The sequence below is a fragment of the Myotis davidii genome, unplaced genomic scaffold, assembly GCF_000327345.1.
Source record: "Myotis davidii unplaced genomic scaffold, ASM32734v1 scaffold1815, whole genome shotgun sequence".
NCBI classification, from domain to species: Eukaryota; Metazoa; Chordata; class Mammalia; order Chiroptera; family Vespertilionidae; genus Myotis; species Myotis davidii.
In genome coordinates, this window is record NW_006286478.1 from 127,690 (window position 1) to 143,103 (window position 15,414).

The 15,414-nt window shown below is 50.1% G+C and overlaps 1 protein-coding gene across 1 annotated transcript; it reads left to right on the forward strand.

Annotated features, from left to right (window-relative positions):
- The first annotated feature begins 402 nt into the window (after positions 1 to 402).
- MFSD2A (major facilitator superfamily domain containing 2A) lies at positions 403 to 12,719 on the forward strand. Its single transcript, XM_015560181.1, has 14 exons — positions 403 to 540; positions 992 to 1,120; positions 2,785 to 2,909; positions 6,030 to 6,153; positions 6,274 to 6,352; positions 6,929 to 7,086; positions 7,558 to 7,648; positions 7,773 to 7,894; positions 8,078 to 8,161; positions 8,775 to 8,858; positions 8,948 to 9,060; positions 9,764 to 9,907; positions 9,999 to 10,175; positions 12,252 to 12,719. Exons 2-14 carry the CDS (start codon positions 1,064 to 1,066, stop codon positions 12,313 to 12,315), a joined length of 1,422 nt encoding a protein of 473 aa, XP_015415667.1. The 5' UTR covers positions 403 to 540; positions 992 to 1,063; the 3' UTR covers positions 12,316 to 12,719.
- The last annotated feature ends 2,695 nt before the right edge of the window (positions 12,720 to 15,414 follow it).

Genomic DNA, 15,414 nt, shown 5'->3' on the forward strand with positions numbered 1-15,414 from the left:
GAACAAGGACTCCGCTCTTAAAGGAGCCGCATTCCTGAGGCGTTTGTGTGAGTGTGGGCAGGGGCTCATCTCCTGCCTGTGCTTTGGGGGTCTTGACCTTGGGCACCACCCCCAGCTCTTCTCTGGATATAATGAAGGACCCAATGAAATCAGGTAGCCCCAGGGAGGGATCCCAGGTCATAGATTTCTGCCCGGGTGGTGATTGCCTTTTACTTTTAGTTTTAACTGATCTTTGAAAGGAGCCCCGGCAAGCAATTAAGCCGCCGCTGCCGTGAGTGAGTAATCTCTACTTTTCCATGGGCAATCTCAGCCTCCCTGCTGCCCCACCCAGAGAGAACCCAGCCCGGCACCCAGAGGCTTTTCCTCCCCTCTCCAAGGTCCCCTAGGAGCTGAGGAAGGGCAGGGCAGCCCCTGGGTTTGCCTGAAGCTCCGGCTGCCCACAGGGGCCAGGGATGCTCTGGGACAGATGGAAGGAACAGCTGTGCCTGCAGTCAGCTGGGCTGGGCCCCTACAACTCTAGAGCCCTCACCCAGTGGGCAGGTGGGTCCTGGCCTCTGAACCAGGGCAGGAGCTGCGGCTGGGCTTCGGCAGCTCTCGTCAGCAAGAGGATTTTCAGGTTGAGGCAGTTGGTGCTGGGTGGGGACAGGTCCGCTGCTGGAGCATGTTCCTCTTCCAACCTGGAAACGAGCATGACTGAGGCCTTGGGGGGAGTTTTTTAAAGATGGTGGGCTGGTAAGAATCTGGGGGTGGGGTAGGTTGGGTGGCTTAAGGGAAACTTCTTCAGTATGGACTCCCCCTTTTCCAGGTTCCTAAGAATAGAGAATACCTTTCTTTTCTTGTGGGAAGTGCTATCTAGCTGGGTGGGAATAGAGCAAGACAGATTTGTTCTGCCTGGCAGAATTGTCTGAAGGGATGGTCTTGTCTTTGGAATTTTCTAGGATGGGGACTAGGAAATTGGGTCTCCTTTTGTGCTTTTCTCTTCTCCCAAAAGGAACCAAAGAAGAAACAACAGCTGTCCATTTGCAACAAGCTTTGCTATGCAGTTGGGGGGGCTCCCTACCAGATGACAGGCTGTGCCCTGGGGTTCTTCCTACAGATCTACCTGTTGGATGTGGCTCAGGTGAGTGGACTGAGCATGCCAGGGTTCCTGCAGCATCCAAGGTTTGCCCCACCTGTGAAATGGGACTGGGAATCCCTACTTTGCTGCCTGTCAGAGTCACACTGGATGAGAAATAAGGGTTTGGAAGTATCCAGAATGAGAGTCTATATGCCCCAGGAGTCATAGCTGGCAAAGTCAGGCAACTCCTCCTTGTCTGGCAAGAGCAACAGAGCCTGGAAGGGTAGGCGGTGGTATGAGGGAGAATGGAGCCTGTTGGTGACGCTGTTCTTAGAAGAGACTGGCACACCATGTCCCCAGCTGGACAGCAAGCAGTCAGCTGGCTTGGCTGTGGGGTTGGTAGATATTGCCAGGCATGTGGATGAGGTGCATCTCACTTTCACCTGAGGAGCAGAGGCATGTGGGGGGGGGGGGGAGGCTCAAGTGCTGGACTGAGTTAGGGTGCCCAGTACATGGGATCTTTGACTGGGAGGGTATTTAAGGTGAAGCCGGACTCCTCTGTACTCGAGAAGCTTTAGCCAGAAGGTTGGCATCCTGAGAATTCATCTTGTCTGAGAGAGTGGGAGGCTGCACAACCACGGATCTCAGGGCTCCCACACTGGCCATCTTTTTTATGTAGTATCGGACTTTGCAAGCAGGGCATCTTAGTTGTATGCATTTATATGTCGGGAACACTGAGCCCCAGAAAGGACAAGTGGCAGCATTCAACAGCTAGTTTTCAAGCATCTTTCATGGGTTGGGCCCTGAGTGGGGTGCAAATATGAGGAACCTGCAGCTAAAGTGTAAAACTGTGTTGTATGTTACAGTTGGAAGTCTGATTAGGGAGACTGCCATGTGGGAGAGGCCAAAAGTTCCCCAGCTTCCTGGAGCAATAGCAATAGTAGGGTCTTTTCTTTTTAAATATGTTTTTATTAATTTTAGAGAGAAAGGAAGGGAGAGGCAGAGAGAGAGAGAAACATCGATGTGAGAGTGTAACATTGGTCAGCTGCCTCCTGCACAAGATTGAGCCCACAATCTGGGCATGTGGCGTGACCAGCAACCTTCCAGTGCATGGGATAACACTCAACCAGCTGAGCCACACCGGCCGGAGCACAACAGTAGGGACTTGATGGGTGAGGGAGAGACCAAAGAAGCTGTCTATTCAGGCCTAGAAGATTTGGGGGAGGGAATAGCTTGAGTGGGTAGTGATAGGCCACTTTTTAAAAGCATCTATAGGTTCCTTTTTCCACGTCCAAGATAGAGCTTGAGCCATAAGGTAGGGATCATGACTCCCATTATATAAATGGGGAAATTGAGATCTACCGTGGCCCTAACCAGCAAATGCTAACTCTGGTATCAGGTGGCTGGGGGATCAGGGCTGTGAAAGGGAGGCAAGGAAATCATTCTGGATTCATTCTAATTGATGGGAGTGTTTTCAAGGGCAGTGAAGGGGAGGATGTAAGGGAACAGATCTGGGAAAGTTTCTAAGGAGGCACACAGTGCTATAGCTATCAGAATTGTTACTGTCATTATTAACAAGGCAAGTGAAGGTGCTTAAGGCCTGAGTGAGAGCAGCACAGTCTGCCAAGGGCCTGGCTGAGGAGGGGAGGGAGCCCCTGCTTTTGCCAATGAAAGCTGAGGTAGGTAGAAGGATAAAGGGGTCATTTTTTGCCTGTTCCCCATTCCAGGTGGACCCATTCTCTGCCTCTATCATCCTATTTGTGGGCCGAGCTTGGGATGCCTTCACAGATCCCCTGGTGGGCTTCTGCATTAGCAAATCTTCCTGGACCTGTCTGGGCCGTCTTATGCCCTGGTGAGTAGAAGAGGTTCCTTCAAGATGGCAGAAGGCAGGGCTTCAGCATGAATACTACCCTTCAGTTTTTCCATGTGCTTTTTCACAAGCTGAAGGGTGAGGTGAAGGAATGACGCAAAAACCCAAGTGTCGAAATGCTAGCTGAGGTCAGCTACCCCAGGCATGGGGCTTGGATGCCATGCCAGTTTATCTCCAGGCTGGCCAAACTGTTAGATTGAGCAACTTCCCCCTGCCCAAACCCTATTGCTTCCCAAGTTCCATTCCCTTCAACGAAACTGGAATTCTAATTTTTCCCACTCAGTCACTTCCCATAGTAGGACAGGTAGTACTGCATAGTGGTTGAGAGGAGCCAGCCTGACTCATTTTGAATACCAGCTTTACCACTTACAGCTGTGCAACCTTAGACAAATCACTTAACATCTCTGAGTCTCAAGTTTCTTCATCTGTAAAATGGGGACAATAATATGCCTATCCCATAGGGTTGTTGTAAGAATTTCAAATGTTATTTTATTTATAAGTACTTAGAACAGTGCCTGGCACAGATTAAGTGATATCTAATTTGGCACCCCTTCAGAATGACTCCTAGTGGGGGAAGACCGAGAATGGGATATAAGACCCATAACCCCTTGGTACAAAACCTACAGTACTCAGCCTCCGGGCTATCTGGCAAGGTAGGAGGGGTGCTACAGATCAGACAGCAAAGGAGGCACATGGGACAGGCGGACAGGCTGGAGCTCTGGTTCCCTCCAGGACATCCTGCTTGGTGGTGGTGGTGGTGTGGGGGGGATATTTCCTTTCATCTCCAGCCCATCCACGCTCAAGTGGGCGCCTTCCTGCCCCTGGGGTGCCCATACCTGGTCTCCGGCCTTCAGCCTTCAAAGCTCTTCCCACAGCCCCCGCCTCTCCCCCACAGCTTCCTTTCCCACGAGCCCCCTCCCACCACAATCCTGCCAGTCCCTGGCTAAGGCCCAGGCTGGGGCCTTTGATCCAAGACTTCAGGGCCAGAGGGCAGGACAGCCTGCCTTACCTGGGCAGCCTGCTCAGGGCTCCCTACGGCCTGGAGCCACACACCCATGAAGCTATTGTACCCGCCTCCCTGGGAGCCGAGGCGGCGGGGGCGGGGCTCCACGGCCACATCGCCTCATGAGGCCCAGCCAATGGGAGCAGCCCCTCTCGCCAGCCCAATAGGCAGCAGTCCAGCCGGGTTACTCCCAGTCACATTCAGTTCCTCGTCAGCTGCTTGCGAGGGGAAGATGGAGTGTTTGACGAAAGCTGACGCCCTTGTTCCCTGAGAAGACACGTGGGTCTGGGAGGGGTGGAGGAGGGCTGGGAGGGAGAACGGGAGGCCCTGGGCAGGTGTGGCAGCAGCTTGGTGAAGTTGCTGAGGCCCTTCAGGCTGGTTTCTGTTTTAGGGCATGTCCTCACCTGTGTGGGTGATACCTCTCGAGTGGCACTACCACCCTTGTCTGAGGGCACACTGGACCACTCATGGGCTGAAGGGCTGCCTTGTAGTATTGTGACCTTCTCCCCGTCCATGCCACAGTTAGCACCTAGGACCTGACACCGCTTCTGTCAGTAGAGGAAGAGACTGGGCCTTTCTGAGTTTGTGAGCCACGTGGCCCATCCTCCTCCGAGACTTTAGACCAGATCTGCCCTCAGCCGCCATTTAAATCCATCCCCCTTTCAGACCAGGAAGACTTTGCCAGATAGTTTCCCGGGGGTTCCCAAGGCTGCCCCATGAGAGGCAGGGTGTCAGCAGGGTCACATGGGGAGGCCGAGATACAGCCGGGCTGGACCTGAGGCCGGACTCCCAGCACAGTACTCTCCACAGCTCCCTGGCCGTACTCTTCCCTTTTAGTTTTCCTGGTGTGATAATCACAGCAAACACTGTATCCCAAGCTCTAGTCTACATTTTAATACCAACTTATTTAAGTCTCAAAACGACTTCAACCCTCGGATATAGAACCAAGGTCCTTACCTGGCTTCCAGGCCACTTAACCCCTATATGACCTGGTGTCCCATTTCTCAACTAATCTTACCTCCTAATTGCATGGTGCATGCTCACCCCACTCCAGCCTCACTGGCCTCCTTGCTATTCCTCATACCTGCCCGGCACAATTCCCGCCTGGGGATGTTTGCACTAACTGTTCCCCTTGCCTGACACACTCTTGCCTCAGACATCTGCAAGGCCAACTCCCTCCTCTCATTCAAGTCTTGGCACAGATGTCACCTTCTCAAAGAAGGCTACCTTGTCTACTCAGTTGTGAATTGCACCCCCATACTCCTAATTCCCATTTAGCCTGCTTTATTTCTTTAACCCATAGCAATTAATCACATTATATTTATTATTTTTTAAAATTTCTACCCAAGGATATTTTTCCATTGATTTTTAGGGTTTTAGAGTGAATGGAAGGGAGGGGAAGAGACAGAGAGATATGACTTTTTTGTGGTAAAATATACATACCAAAATTAACCATTTTAACTTTGTTGTTGTTAATCCTCATTTTCCCCCCATTTATTTATTTATTTTTAATTTTTTTTTTCTCCACTGATTTTTAGAGAGAGTGGAAGGCGTGGGAGAGACAGAGAGAAAGAAAAGAAACATTGATGTGAAAAGACACATCAATCGGTTGCTTCCCTCACACGCCCCAACTGAGGGCCTCCGAGATGGAGCCTGCAACTAAGGTGCATGCCCTTGACCAGAATCAAACCCTCGACCCTTTAGTCTGTGGGCCGACGCTCTAACCACTGAGAAAACTAGCTAGGATTTAACCATTTTTAAGTGTGCAATTTAGTGGCATTGAGTATACTCTTATTGTTGTGTGACTTACTAACCATCCATCTAAGCTGAAACTCTACCATTAAACAGTAACTCCCTATTCCTCCTCTCCCTAACCCCTAGCAACTACCATTCTTTTTATCTCTGTGAATTTGACTACTCTAGTTATGTCATATAAGTAGAATCATACAGCATTTGTCCTTTTGTGTCTGGCTTATTTCGGTTAACATACTGTCTTCAAGGTTCATCTGTGTTGTAGCATGTGTCAGAATTTTATTCCTTCTTAAGGCTGTATAATGTATATATTAGATGTGTATAATATATATCCTCCCTTCCCTCAGGATCATCTTCTCCACACCCCTGGCCATCATTGCCTACTTCCTCATATGGTTCGTGCCTGACTTCCCACAGGGCCAGATCCTATGGTACCTGCTTTTCTATTGCCTCTTTGAGACACTAGTCACGGTGAGTGTGGGCACCTCCCCTGGATGTGAGGGCAGTCCCCTGGGGCCTCTAGGGTTGGTGCCCAAAGCCATATCTGTTTGTCCATCGTCTGACTGGCCGAGGGCCTCTCTTCCATGCCAGTGTTTCCACGTTCCCTACTCAGCTCTCACCATGTTCATCAGCACAGAACAGAGTGAGCGGGATTCGGCCACTGCTTACCGTAAGTCTCTCCCTAACCCACTGATCCCACCTACTAGGAACCTTGGGTCCCCCATTCCTTGACCCTCCTGCCACATTTCTTCCCTTGCTGGGAATGAATATGAAACCGTCTTAAAAATAACTCAATCCTCTTATGGCTCTGGTGAGACCAGACGCTAGTCTAGACCAGAGGCTAGTCTAGACCAGAGGCAGGGACTAGTCAGAGGTCACACAGAGCAAGGATATGAGTTTAGTAGTTCTCAACCTTCCTAATGCCACGGCCCTTTAATACAGTTCCTCATGTTGTGGTGATCCCCAACCATAAAATTATTTTCATTGCTTCTTCATAACTGTAATTTTGCTATTGTTATGAATCGTAATGTAAATATCCAATATGCAGGATGTATTTTCATTGTTCGTGACCCACAGGTTGAGAACGCTGGAACTCAGGCCAAGGTGCCATCTGCCCCACCACTCTATGACCACCCTACTTGGAGCTGCTACCATGATCTGGGGCTAGAATTTGCCTTCTACTCATCCTCCCTTGGGGCCCACAACCAATGGGTCCCCTTCAAAGAACCTTCTCTTTATTGCTTAGGGATGACTGTGGAGGTACTGGGCACAGTGCTGGGCACAGCGATCCAAGGGCAAATCGTAGGCCAAGCAAATATGCCTTGTCTTGAGGACCCCAAAGATTCAGCAGTGGCCACGGAAAATGCCAATCATACACACAGCACCACCTCACTCAGAGAAATGGTGAGGCCCCTGTCAGGGCAAGGGTTTGGGGAGATGAGGAACAATGGGGTGGTTTGCAATCATCCTCAAAACAGTAATATTGTTGCTAAATGTTGGACATTTGATATGCAAACTATTAATGTGGCCATGGCCACTTTGTAGATAAGGAAACTGAAGCATAGAGAGGCTAAATAATTTGCCTCTCTATGAGTGGTGATAGAGTTAGTGAGTTGCCAAAACTAGATTTGGGAGAGATTTGTCTGTGGGTTCTCAGACTCCATAGCCGGCTTCTTAAAATTTTGTTCTGCTGGACTTTTCCAGCAGAACAGCCTTGGGAAACAGACTAGGCCGAGGATGACTTTTCCATTTCACAGATGAAGTCAGTGAGGCCTCAGAATAGAAGGACTGGTCCAAGGTCATTGAGTGGAGCTACTGAGTTGAGATGAGACCAGACTGACTGTCTCTCTATGTTGCCTTTATCCCGCTTTATAGAAAAATGCATACCTGCTGGCGGCAGGGGTCATAGCCTCCATCTATGTCATCTGTGCTGTCATCCTGGTCCTGGGCGTGAGGGAACAGAGAGGTGAGAAGCCGTGAGGCGGGTGGGGTGCAGGCCCCAGCACAGAATGGCTTTGTCACTCTGCCTGGGTCTCAGGCTTTGGAAGGAGCTTCTGCTCTCTTTCCTTACTGTTCCCTCTGGTCCCCAGAAGCCTATGAGACTCAGCAGGCTGAGCCGATATCCTTCTTTCGGGGCCTCCGACTGGTCATGAGCCATGGCCCATATATTAAGCTTATTGCTGGCTTCCTCTTCACCTCCCTGGCTTTCATGGTGAGTGGGGGTCTGACATGTTCAGCCTAGGGGGGGAGGAGGTGAGCAGAGGACTCAAGATGTGACAAGCCTGAGAGATGGTGGAGTGAGGGGTGGGGGTAAGCACAGAGAATGTCTTGGGAAGGCCCAGCCCCAATATCATGTGTTTCTTTGTGCTTCCCCTCTCCCTGTCCTGTCTCCCAGCTGGTGGAGGGGAACTTCGCCTTGTTTTGCACCTACACCTTGGGCTTCCGAAACGAATTCCAGAATCTGCTCCTGGCCATCATGGTGAGTGTGGGGCCCCGAGGCTGGGTAGGCAGCCTGGGCTGAAGTGGCAGAGATTGCGAGATGGTTCTTAGGAGAGTCAGAGGGTATTTCTGAGACTGACCCAAGGTCATAAAGGGGTGAGGGAGGTTTCTCAAAATAATTTGGTTGGATCTGACCTATCATTGCTTAGATAGGAACGTGAAAAAGTTTGGGTGCGTGTATGAAATCCATTATGTTGTACCCTTAAACTACTAATACAATGTTGCATGTCAATTATATCTCAATAACATGGGATGGGAGGAGGGGAGAAAGAGTTAAATGGAACAACACTGGCCATCTTTTTTATGTAGTAGAAAACTCCTTGCTTGGAGTTAAGTGTCCAAGCAAGAGCAAAGACGTAGAGGCCAGGAACTCTGGAACTTTGGCTCAGTGTGCTCAGAAAAGGCAGGAGATGAGGTTGGAACGTATTCTCAGCCCCCTTTGGGAGCCATCAAATGTGCCTGTCATCCTCACTGCTCAGATGAGGTCATCTGGCTGATGTCAGGCAGGGCTGGGAGTACCTTTGGGGTCCTGGGAAGGGCAGGAGGGGTTCCACAGCTCTAACCCACTTCCCTCACCCCTTTTACATCTACAGCTCTCGGCCACATTCACCATTCCCTTCTGGCAGTGGTTTCTAACCCAGTTTGGCAAGAAGACGGCTGTATATATTGGGATCTCAGTGAGTGGGACTGAAGGGGGAAATGCCTGCGCTGGTGGTTGCTGATGGGAGCTTCCCAGCTGACTCATCTTCCTGTACCCCTTCCCCAGTCAGCAGTACCATTTCTCATCCTGGTGGCCCTCATAGAGAGTAACCTGATTGTCACGTATGTGGTAGCTGTGGCAGCTGGCATCAGTGTAGCAGCTGCCTTCTTACTACCCTGGTAAGTATATAGACCCACCTGGGTATATTTCCCAGTTCCCCACCCCCACTTCTAAAGTTCCTTTGGGAGAATTCTGTGAGGGCTTCTCTTCTCGAAGGCCATTCTGTGGGCCCAGGTTGCAGGTCTTCCCAATATAGTTATACAGGTTGTAAACTGTACGAGAACACCTAATCCGCCCTGGCTGGTGTTGCTAGGTGGTTTAGAACATTGACCTGCCCACCAAAGGGGTTCGATTTCAGGTCAAGGGCACATACCTGGGTTGCAGGTCAGGGTACGTGTGGGAGGTAACCAATCGATGTGTCTCTCACACATTGATGTTTGTCTCCCCGCTTCTCCCCCTCCGCACCTCCCTCTAACCCCCACCCCTCTCAAAAAAAAAATCAATGGAAAAATTATCCTCGGGTGAGGATTTAGAAAAACACACACAAAAAAACCCCACACCTAATCAGACTGAGGAATGGGGGCTTAAGTCTAGTCTGCATGCTACTAGTCCAGTGGAGCACCCGGTGGGGCTAGTTCACCATAGGAAGGAAGGGGCCTTAATCACATCAAGTTGCCATCTCCTCACTGAGCTGTGTCCATGGGGCTGCAAACTCCCAGAGAGCCACCTCTTCTCATTGACACAGAGAGGTACCGAATGGGCTAGTAGGGGCCTGGGGTTTCTAGGTGGGTGGGTCCTCATGGCTGTCACTACTCTGTACAGGTCCATGCTGCCCGATGTCATTGACGACTTCCACTTGAAGCACCCCCATTCCCATGGAACTGAGCCCATCTTCTTCTCCTTCTATGTCTTCTTCACCAAGTTCGCCTCCGGAGTCTCACTGGGCGTCTCTACCCTCAGTCTTGAGTGAGTAGGGTGGGGGCCTGGGACCGTGCTGGGCAGGTACAGGCCCCACGCATCCCATCCTTACCACTCGCCTTCCCACTGGGTCCCACAGCTTTGCCGGATACCAGACCCGTGGCTGCTCCCAGCCAGCACCCGTCAGGTTTACATTGAAGATGCTGGTGACAATGGCTCCCATAGTCCTCATCCTACTAGGCCTGCTGCTCTTTGAGCTGTACCCCATTGATGAGGAGAAGCGGCGGCAGAACAAGAAGGCCCTCCAGGCTCTGAGGTGAGTGAGGGAGGGGACAGGGAGGTGGAGGAGAGGCACCCATCCAGACTAAGTCCTCAGCTTATGCATTCTGTGGCCATTCCAGACTTCCACACACCTTCCCTTGACAGCTCTTCCTCCACCCCTTTCCTCTGCCAATTTATAATAGTTCCAGCTGATATTTTAAATATATTTTTTACTGATTTCAGAGAGGAAGGGAGAGGGAGAGATAGAAAGAAACATCAATGATGAGAGACTCATTGAACGGCTGCCTCCTGCATGCCCCCCACTGGGGATCGAGCCCGCAACCTGGGCATTGAGCCCACAACCTGGGCATATGCCCTTGACTGGAATCGAACTCGGGACCCTTCAGTCCGAAGGCCAACGCTCTGTCCACTGAGCCCAACCAGCCAGGGCCCAGCTGATATTTCTTAAACATATGGTTGCATGCTAAGTGGTTTTACACTTATTTATTCATTCAACAAATGCTTATTGGAAGCCTACTATGTGGTAGGCATTGCTCTAGTGAATGAAACAAAAATCCCTGCCCTCAATGGTTGAGCTCAATGGTTGAGCATTGACCTATGAACCAGAGGTCACGGTTTGATTCCTGGTCAGGGCATGCCCAGGTTGTGGGTTCAATCTCCAGTGTAGGGCATGCAGGAAACAGCCAATCAATGATCCTCTCTCATCATTGATGTTTCTATCTCTCTCCCCCTCTCTGAAATCAATAAAAAAAATATATGTATATATTTTTAAATCCCTGCCCTCAAGGAGTTTGTTTTAGAGAATGTACATTCATGACCTTCTGTAGTCCTCCGACAACCCTAGGTGTCACAGAGCACTATGATTCCCACTCTGCAGATGAAGAAACTCAGGCTTAACCAGGAAGAGTGACTGGCCCAGCTGATAAAGGGTAGAGCCGGGTTTGAGGCCTGGAGTTCTGACTCCACACCATGTACTCTTCATGGCACTCCTGGCATGCAGGACCTCACGTGTGGCCTGAGCCCTGCCTTTTGGGAGACCAGAGGGCAGGGTGGAGTGAGTCATGCCAGCCCATCAGCCAGCCTAGGTCAGAGCATACTACTTGGGCTTGTAATGTCTTGTAGCAACAACAGTGATTAGACCAACCAGCAGTTTCTGGGCTGAAAGGGAGAGTATTTTATTTTTATTTATTTATTTACTAGTAGCCCTGCCCGCCAGTAGCTCTCTGCGGGGCCTGGCCCCTCCTCGCCCGCTGCCCAGAGGCTCTCTGTGGCCCAGAGGCCCATCCGCAGCCTGGAAATGCAAATGACTGCCCTCCCTGTTCTCAGGAACTCTGATAAATGGCTTCCTTCCACTTTCACCGGCTTTCACCCCTGTGCCTCCGCCACCAGCCCCTCCTGTCACACTATCCTCCACTCCCTCTATCCTCTGGCCGCCCAGACATGACCTTGCCTGGGAGTTGGGGGCCATTTGACTCTGCTCAGCTCGCCGGTTCCTTCTCTTCTTACGCAAGTGTTCCGTGCCCCGGCCTGGCCAGAGGCCCATCCACGGCTGGGCGCAGAATGCTTGCCTCATCACCACAGCAATGAAGCAAGCATTCCTCCAGGCCGCTCACGCTGCTCTCCCAGGACTGGGGGGCTCCAGCGAGCTGAGAGGACTGGGTGCCGCCATCTTGTGGCTATGGGCACCGCCATATTTGTGATGGTTAATTTGCATATTACCCTTTCATTAGATAGGATTTTAAAATCCTCATCCACGAACATGATTAGAGAGAGAAAGGGGGTTGGGGCAGAAAAAGAAGGATGGGGAGAAAGAGAGACATGAAAGAGAAACATCGATCAGTTGCCTTCCATAAGTGCCCTGACCATGGAGCCTACAATCCAGGAATCCAGGTATGTGCCCTGACCAGGAATCAAATTGGCAACCTTTTGGTGCACAGGATGACACTCAACCAACTGAGCCACTCCGGCCAGGCAAGAGACAGGGAGGGTTTTAGACTTGCCTGACAGCTGGCTAAGCTTGCAGAGCCAAAGATTATGCAGGAAGTAGGCAGGTGGGGACAGTGAAGGGGTAAGTATGGTTCTTCTAACCTGTCTTCTCTGGCTCTTGCAGGGAAGAGGCCAGCAGCTCAGGCTGCTCTGACACAGACTCTACAGAGTTGGCTAGCATCCTCTAGGATCCGCTGTGTTGCCTGAAGTCACCAAGCACAAGGCCTGAGTCACCAGGTCACACGAGGAATCTGGGCCTGCTTGCCTGCTCACTCAATAGCTGGTCTCCGGGTGCCAGGAAGGGAGCCAAAGACTTGAGAGTATGTGGCCCAGGACACCTCCAATGCCCACCTTGGGCAGTCTATTCATACAGCCACCTGCCTCTCCTCTCCCCCGCCCATGGGGCTGAGCCCTGGGGCTGCTACTGTGAATATGCCAAGGACTGATGGGGTCTAGCCCAGGACACTAATGTAGAAACATTTTATACGGACACTAATTAATAACTTAATGACTGTGTATATAGCTATGTGTGTGTATGTATATGTCTGTGAGCTATTAATGTTATTAATTTTCATAAAAGCTGAAAAACAGAGCACTATGTTTCTGTCTTTGTCCTTCACCACTGAGGCCTTCTGTGCCAAAATTCAGATAGTGAGAAGGGAGCACTGAGCCAAATGGACCCTGTCTAGGAAGAATGAGTCTAGAGGTGTGATAACAGCATTAGCTAACATTAACTAAGCACCTATCTGTACCAGGCATAATGTGGAGTATTTTTAAATATATGTATTTTTTTTAGAGGCACAGTGCACAAATTTGTGCACCAGTGGGGTCTCTCGGCCTGGCCTGTGGGATCGAGCTGAAACCCACTCTCCAACATCCCCCGAGGGGACCTGAATTGCAAGAGGGTTCAGGCCAGGCCAAGGGACCCCACTGGTGCATGATTGGGGCCAGGGAGGGATGCTGGAAGTTGGCCAGCTGGGGAGGGACCACGGGAGGGCTCCACAGCTGGACCCCAGCAGCAAGGTAACCTACTGATTGGAGCATCTGCCTCCCCTCCCCGGTGGTCAGTGCACATCATAGCGAGTGGTTGAGTGGCCTTAGCATATCATTAGGATATTACGCTTTGATTGGTTGACCAGATGACCAGATACTTAGCATATTAGGCTTTTATTATATAGGATTTTTTTTTTAATTTCAGAGAGTAAGGGAGAGGGAGAGAGATAGAAGCATCAATGATGAAAGAGAATCATTGATCGGCTGCCTCCTGCGTGCCCCATACTGGGCCCACAACCTGCAAATGTTCCCTGATGGGGAATTGAACTATGATCTGCTTCATAGGTCGACGCTCAACCACTGAGCCACAGCGGCCGGGCATGGTATGGAGTCTTTAAATTCACTTTGTGGGTGTTCTTAACCCTGGAAACCATCCTGCTATGTCAGAATTTGTCCCCATGTTATTTATTTTTTAAAAAGAACTTTATTGATTTTAGAGAGAGGGAGAGAGAGAAAAACATCAATCAGTTGCTTCCCACACATACCATGACCAGGGATGCAACCCACCACCTTTTGGTGTGCAGGATGATGCTCCAACCAACTGAGCCACACCAGCCAGGGCTGGACTTGCACCCATTTTAAAGATGAGGAGCCCTGGCAGGTGTTTCTCAGTGGTTAGAGTGTTGGCCTGCACACCAAGGGGCTGCAGGATTGATTTTATGCCCCTGTTGGGGTGTGTGTAGGAGGCAATTTATCCATGTGTCTCTTTTCGATGTTTCTCTCTCCCCTTCCACTTACTAAAAGAAAAAAAAAATCAAAGGGGGTGGAGGGAAAGATGAGGAAACTGAGCTCCAGTTTTGAGAGGAACTTGGCTAACATCACAGAGCCAAGAGGACCTAACAAATTCCACCTTAGGTCTGTGAGACTCCAATACGTTCACCACCAACCTCTGCTCCCCTTTGTCTGATAATGACTGATCTACTGTCAGATAGTAGCTCTGCCCAGACCCACACTGGGTGTTTTGCATCCTGTGTAGGCCTGAGTATGTGGGCCTGGCTGTGCTAGGGCAGGTTCTGTGTGATGGTCCATGTGGTGTCCTAGAGTCCTATGATCTTCACAATTGTTGGAAAGTGAGAATGTACCTGACTGGGTATATGTGTGTTAGTTGAAGAGGGGTTTCACTGGTGTGCAGGTGAAAACCACCTCTGGCAGGGAGCACAGTGGCAGGAGGTGGGGAGATTGAAAGCCTATTTTGTAGCATGTGCCTATTTCCACAGTGTAAACACTCCCACTATAACCAGTTTCTAGTTCTACATTCTTGCAAAATTCCTGAAAATTTAACAGTTGGCTCTTGCAAATAGATAGGAGCCTGCCGTGGCACATCACTGGATTTTATATACTTTTAAAAAATATATATTTTATTGAGCCCTAACCAGTTTGGCTCAGTGGATAGAGTGCCAGCCTGCAGATTGAAGGGTCCCAGGTTCGATTCCGGTCAAGGGCATGTACCTTGGTTGTGGGCACATCCCCAGTAGGGAGTGAGCAGGAGGCAGCTGATCGATGTTTCTCTCTCATCAATATTTCTAACTCTATTCCTCTCCCTTCCTCTCTGTAAAAAAATCAATAAAATATATTTAAATATATATATATTTGGCAGACATTGGCCCAATGTGTCTTGGTTTCAGTATGCTTCTCTAAAGTCATTTCTGACCCCCTACCCTTAGGGGCAGCTTTGAAATTTCCATGCTCACTTCATTGTGGTCTCCCACATGAGTCCAGGGCCAGGCATAGTGGGTTGGGGCTTGTGGAGCTAAATAAACATGAGCTATGTCAAGAGGGCTTTGTGAGCCAGGCCCAATTCCTAGTGATCCACTACGATGCTTCTCTCTTGGCTTTAATATATATATATTTTTAAAATATATTTTATATACACTTAAGCCAAGCTCCAAAAATCAGAAAAAGTAAAGCTGTTAGGATCAGGAGCTACCACTCCAAACTCTTTATTTTATAGATTGATAACTGAGGCCCAGAGAAGAGAAGCACTTATGAGTATTTAAACTTGGGTGTGGGGCTCCATTTTTTGCTAATGAAGTTCCACCATGCCACTTATCCTATATAATAAAGAGGTAATATGCAAATTAACCCTCACGCCCTCACAAGATGCCTGCCTATGACCAGGCCAGTAGGGGCATTAGTGAGGGATGACCAAATGACTGAACAAGCAGGCTGCCTGGGGTGACCAGGCCAGCAGAGGGAGTAGTAGGGGGCAACCAGGCCCGGCAGGGGGGGGGGCA

Excerpts from the sequence above, each read along its gene's own strand:
- MFSD2A (XM_015560181.1), top strand. The coding sequence starts at position 1,064 with ATGACAGGCTGTGCCCTGGGGTTCTTCCTACAGATCTACCTGTTGGAT. Across the intron at positions 6,154-6,273 it reads TCTTTGAGACACTAGTCACG|TGTTTCCACGTTCCCTACTC; the intron begins GTGAGTGTGGGC and ends CTTCCATGCCAG. Across the intron at positions 10,176-12,251 it reads AAGGCCCTCCAGGCTCTGAG|GGAAGAGGCCAGCAGCTCAG; the intron begins GTGAGTGAGGGA and ends TGGCTCTTGCAG.